We start from the raw sequence: 6,211 nt of genomic DNA on the forward strand, positions 1-6,211 counted from the left end.
TGGGACAGAGGTAAACAGTGATGCATACTCAGCCCTGGGACAACAGGGCTCTGTGATACAGGGATCAAGGCATAATCTGAATGGGCAAAAGAGGGGAAACAATGTTAAGGTGACTGATTGTATTGTGGATATTGGTTTCCCCTGCCTACTACTGTAAACTAGACACTTGAGTGGGATAGAAAGGAGTATCAGGAAATATGATTACCAAAAACCTATGTTCAGCCTATAACTGACTGAAATATCTAAAAGGGGTTTTAGAACTTGCCTAGTGAAACAGGTTTCTTGTGGAGCATTGGTAGAGTATAGGGCCTTAGGTGGAATCCTGAGCCCCATTCAGAGCTTTCTAAGGTGGGACATTTCCACTTTAAAGGACATGCAGACCAACCCAGAGCAGCAAGAGGAACAGAAGACACTTCTTGAAAGACCAGCAGAAAAAAACAAAAACAAAAAGCAGCAGACTGTTTGGGTATTACAAGAACAAGCAAGCTATCTGCCTGGGAACCATCAAGGCAAACCATCAAGTCCCTTCAGGACAAACCCCATTCCAAGACTGAAACTCAAAGGGAACACATGGGCAGGCTTATAAGCTTGCTGGTGACCATTATACTGGTCTACTTGAGAGTGGAAGTTAGGGGGAAAGGTAGTAATGAAGACATGGGCTGAGTTTGACCATGTTCCTTAAGTCCTGCTAACCTTGAGATGAGAGAGAGAAGAGGAAGGGCTGGTTAGTCCAAAGTCTGGGGAGACCTGGGAACTCCTGAGTCCATGAACACTGACCATATCCATTGGGGACTAGAGAGTGCAGTGTCCAGCTGATATGAAGTGTGGGGAGTCGTGCAAGAACACCCAAACTTGATGGTACCCATTTGACCGAGCTTGGATGGCTTGATGATCAGAACTCCACTAGAGGAAGATAAAGAAATATGATACAGGAAGCAAGTGTAGATTGCTACAATTTGATGAACTTGACCTTTGTTTATGGATGTGTTGTTGTTATTCAGTGCTGTCAAGTCGTCTCTGATCCATATAGATCCGATATAGGGTTTCCGAGGAGCAACTGGTGAGCTTGAACCGCTGACCTTGCAGTTCAAATGGCATTGCTGTCTGGCACATTAACGCACAACACCACACCAGGACTCCTGTTTATGGATGTAGTAGCTCAAAATACCAACCAAGAGAGATGGAGTCTTAACATCAAAGATCAAGCCTATTCCCTCAGTGCACAGGTTGGGTAGGGAGGGGCATCTGAGACACTGACTACCTAAAATGGGGGGACTATGAAAGTACAAAGCGACTGGCTTACAAGTTTTCAAGAGTGAGTTTAGTTTCAGAGAGGCAGGGGAGGTAGAATCCCTACTGAATTGTTTTCATCTTACCTAGATGGGTCTGGTCAAAGGAGATGGGGATAGGATTCTTTGGAATCAACAGTGAGTAACTGTTATCATGACTAACTGCAATTGTCACAACTGTAAACATAGAAGTTGTATAACATAAAGGGGGGAGTAGTTAAGCCAACATTTCAGGAACAGAGGACCCTAGGACCATCAAGGGAGAAGCGCATGAGTGGAATGTGGGCCCCTATCCAGAGAAGCAGCGACAGTAGAGATAGAGGCAGAGATGATGACATGGAGAGACAGAGCAGCTGAGGACTCTAGACTCATGGAAAGAGAAAGGCTATGTGCTGTCAGGCAGGAAGCTGGCTTAGAAAACGTGCCCCTTTACTGTTTAAATGGTTATATATTCCTGCATGTTTGTGTACACCAAACAAACAAAGCAGGAATAGAGGCAAATACTGTTATGTTAGTTGATGGCGCATGGAGGGGATTGTAATCATTAGAGTGAAACAAAATACAATTGGTTGAGGACAAAACCAATGTTCTGCCATGTAAACAATCTCTCAATTCACAATAAAAGTTGTATGAAAAAAAAAAAAAAAAAGCCTTAAGAATATTCTCAACTTGGAAATATGAAGAATACTTCGAAAATATGTAAAATTCCTATTCATGGCTGGGAAAAACTGTGCATATATTTTTTTCGCAAACACAAATTGGGACATTTCTATCATTGTAATAAAAACAGTACATTGAAATCATGTCAAACTTTTATCTTTCCTATTAATGAATAAAACAAACTGCATGGAAGAAAAAAAAAAAAAAACACCCAAAACTGTTGATCTTTTCTGTAAATCTTCATTCAATTCACAATAAAAAGTTGTAAAAAAAAAAAAGGAAGACTCTCAACAAGATAGATTAACACACTGGCAGCAACAATGGTCTCAAACACAACAATTTTCAGAATAATGCAGGACCAGGAAGTGTTTCATTTTGTTATGCATGGGGTCGTTAGGAGTTGGAACTGATTAAACAGCACCTAACAACAAACTAATATTTGCAGGTAACTTAGGGACTTCTGGTAGCTTGGAAGCATTAAGTGTGTGGGTTTATACCAGTGGTGAGGAATCTTTTTTCTGCTAGGGGCTACTTTGATCTTTAAAGATCATTCGCAGGCCACACAAAATTATCAACTTAAAAATTAGCCTGTGATGGCTGGACTTCTGGAGTGGCGCTGAAGGATCAGCACTGAACTGCAAACCACAAGGTCGGCAGTTCAAATTCACAAGCTGCTTCATGGACACCCTATACAGGGTCACTATGAGTCGGAACCGACTGGAAGGCACTTAACAACAACAATGTGACAGCTGGTACTGTAATTGCCTTGGTAGGGCCACACCAAATGATTTTGAGGGCCTTATATGGCATGTGGAGTCCTGGATGTGGCACTGTGGGTTAACGCACTGGACTGCAAGATCAGTTTGAACTCCAAGGTCAGTGGTTCAAGCTCAACAGCCACTCCTAAGAACCCTCCCTATACAAGTTCACTCTGTGTCAGAACTGACTCAAACGCACTGAACAACAGCAACATATGGCCTGAGGACTGGACATTCTCCACCCCTGGTTTATATCGTCATGGCCCTATCATTGATCCTCATTCTGTACTGCACTACTCACAATTCCACATTGGCTACTAATCCTATTACCCTTTCTACTATTTTTATTGTTGTTAAGTGCCTTCGAGTCCATTCCGACCCATAACAACCCTGTATAGGGTTTCCAAGGAGCGGCTGGTGAGCTTCAACTGCTGACTTTGCAGTTCAAACAGCTTTGCAGTTTGGCCCATTAGCCCACAGCACCACACCAGGACTCCTGGTGTGGTACTGCAGGATAAGCACTGGACTGCGAACTACAAGGCTGGCAGTTCAAACTCACTAGCTGCTTCTTGGAAACCCTATACAAGGTCACTGTGAGTCAGAACCAACTCGATGGTACTTAACAACTATTATTTGGGGTTCAGTCTCAGAAGCCACCCATAGCGTCTTAAAGGAAAGAAATGGGAGAGGACTCGTAGGTGGAGCCAAGAGATATGCTCTTGACAATTATAACATAAAGAATGTTTCCTCAGGGAAACAGATTTTGCTAAACAAATCAAGGTCAGAGACTACTTTCTTTAAATGTACGCAGAGGAATAGTAATTAAGTACTTCCTCAAAGGTAAGGGGCTTTACTTCCATAATACTAAGGGCTGATCTTTATCAAATGAATTATTTATAGTACTTTTATTAGATGAATTTTCCAATAAATTACTTCATTGACCACAAGTACATGGGACAGTTAATGAGTCAGAAAATATCCCCTACACTCTTGCTACTCAAGGTGTGATTCAAGGAGGCCAGCTGCTTATGAATTGCCCAGGAACTGGATAATCAGAATATGCATTTTAAACAAGGTCCCTAGGTGAGGCGCACGCACATTAAAGTTTGAGAAGCACTACCTAGAAGTTTGTTATGTGCAAATCTTTCCAATCCCCAACTCCAACCTCCACACCAGCATGAGAAAAACTATTAAACCAAAGTGGGATTGGTATGCTTGTCATACCGGGGCTTCCTTCCCTCCAAGACAGTCCTCCATCCACTCACCTTGATGCGCTCTCCATCAATTTCCACCGCTCGTTCTCGGAAATCCACCCCGATAGTGGCCTCGGTGCGGTCGGGGAAGCGGCTAGAGCAAAAGCGGTAAGTCAGGCATGTCTTGCCTACATTGGAGTCGCCTATCACGATGATCTTGAAGATGCGGGAGCGGGCCGGAGGCAGAAACCCTGCTGTCTTCGACACTGCACTGCTAGATGAGAAGCTTGCCTCCAGCGATGACTCCATCTCAGAAGCCATTCTTCCCACGCGCCTCAAACAGAAGCAGAAGAAACGAGATACCGAAAGGCTGGACTGTTTCGCCACCTGGAATGAGCGCGCCCAACCCGCCCACTAGGCTGCGCAACGTCCCCGTAGCCACCGCCCTCCAGCTGGGCGCGTGCGCAAGTTCCAGGCCCCGCCCCCGCATAAGTGGCGCTCCCACCCGCCCAGCCACACCAGTTTTCTCCTGCCCGCCGCTCTACTTCTAGCGGCGCATGGGCATGTCTCGCTGTACCTGCTGAGGTGCGAGGCCGGTCGAGAGCTTTACAGTGGCAAAGGGCAGAAGAGCAGTCCCCCAGTCCCGCCCCACAACTGGCCCAACCCCCAGAGGAAGATGCGCAATCACTTTAGGGGCGGAGAGAGAAAGGCATCTGAGAGGCAGAAGGTACGGCCACACACTCTCTCGCGAGAGGGTCAAGGAACCTCCACGTTCGGGGGAGTGTGCCTGGAACCGGTAGTACGGGACGTGAGGAGGGACGGACGCCTTGTCGTCTCACTGGTGGGTGTGTCGGTGGGACTGCCACGGACCAGGAGGTGGAAGCGAGTTCCGTTGGCTTGCTGCGATGGTCTGCGGGTTTGGCCGAGCGCTTGTCTCCTCTGAGCTCCCTGGAACGTGGGAGTTAGGCAGCGGCCAAACTGCATGGACACGAAGGCGCTGCTTGGAGTCTTCCCTGCTGGGGAAGCACTTGGCGGTAGGCTCTGGCGGCGCTGAGCTTTGAAGCCTTCATTCAGTTCTGACAGACGTTTTGTTCTCAGTGAGCTGCGAGAGATCGGGGCCGCACACCTCACCTTCACAGAGATTTTCCCTAAGCGTTCTGGAACTCATCCTGAGACCCAAGGCTAGTTCTGCTAATGCCCCGCCCCAGCAAACAGAGCCAGTCGCATGCTGGCCTTTTGGAGGCAATGACTCCAGGACTTGTTACTAGATGGTCTCTCTGCTGATGATAAAACCCATTATGCCCTAGTTATGACTCAGTGCCTGGGTGAGGGTGATACACGATTAAATGTTACTGAACGTTAGTTAGGGTAAGTACCCAAGGAAAATATTGCCCAACCTTAAGCAGCTCTGGTAGTGTATGGTTATGAGCCGGGCTGCTAGCCTCAAGGTCAGCAGTTCGAAACTACCAGCAGTTCCATGGGAGAAAGATTAGACTTTCTGCTCCGGTGAAGATTTACAGTCTTGGAAACTCTATGCAAGTCTTGATGAGTAGGAACCGACTCCACTCCACAACACGTAATCACCACCCAAGCTTGGAGTCCTGCTGTGTCGCTGTGGGATAAGCACGGAAGGTCGGCTGTTCAAACTCACCAGCTGCACCTCAGAAACCCAATACACAGGTCGCTATGGGTCAGAACCAACTGGACGGCACTTAACAACAATGCCACCTTTAAGAATCTTGTCTGAATTATCATCATATCTTAGAGGAAGCTCACCATACATTGGTGGTGGTTATGTGCCGTACTCATAGTGAGCCTGCATAGGGTTCCCGAGGCTATAAATCTACCCGGGAGCAGAAAGCCTCATCTTTCTCACGCGGAGCGCCTGGTAGTTTTGAACTGCTGACCTTGAGGTTAGCAGCCTGACTCCTAACCACTAAGCTACCAGACAGTAGGTCACACAAAAGATCCAAAATGTGCAACTACTGCTTTTTGTTAAAAGTTTTTGCTTTACAATAAAACCCTGCATTTTGTTCTGTTTGATTAGGTGGTTATGCTATTTAGAAGGTGAAGGACTCTAGAAAGGCAAATAAGTTATTAAGTACTATCAAGTCATTATGGACTCATAGCAACTCTGTGTAGGGATTCCAAGGACTGGTGGGTTTGAACCATTGACCTTGCATTTATTTAGCAGTCCAGCGCTTATCCTACAGAACCACACCAGGGCTCCAGAAAGGCCAACATAGTGGACCATAAATAGAGTGAGGGGAACAGCACAGCACTAGAAATGTCTAGGAAAGGAGATAATCAT

The 6,211-nt window shown here is 46.3% G+C and overlaps 1 protein-coding gene across 1 annotated transcript in view; it reads right to left on the reverse strand.

Moving 5' to 3' along the window:
* The window catches only part of RAB33B (RAB33B, member RAS oncogene family), a 38,031-nt gene extending 33,769 nt beyond the window's left edge, over positions 1-4,262 (reverse strand). Inside the window, exon 1 of the mRNA XM_006872224.1 lies at positions 3,973-4,262. Coding sequence (XP_006872286.1) covers positions 3,973-4,221 — 249 coding nt within the window. The 5' untranslated portion in view covers positions 4,222-4,262. The remainder of the gene's footprint in view (positions 1-3,972) is intronic.
* Positions 4,263-6,211: the final 1,949 nt, after the last annotated feature.

The sequence above is a fragment of the Chrysochloris asiatica genome, unplaced genomic scaffold (assembly GCF_000296735.1).
Source record: "Chrysochloris asiatica unplaced genomic scaffold, ChrAsi1.0 scaffold00187, whole genome shotgun sequence".
Taxonomy (NCBI): domain Eukaryota; kingdom Metazoa; phylum Chordata; class Mammalia; order Afrosoricida; family Chrysochloridae; genus Chrysochloris; species Chrysochloris asiatica.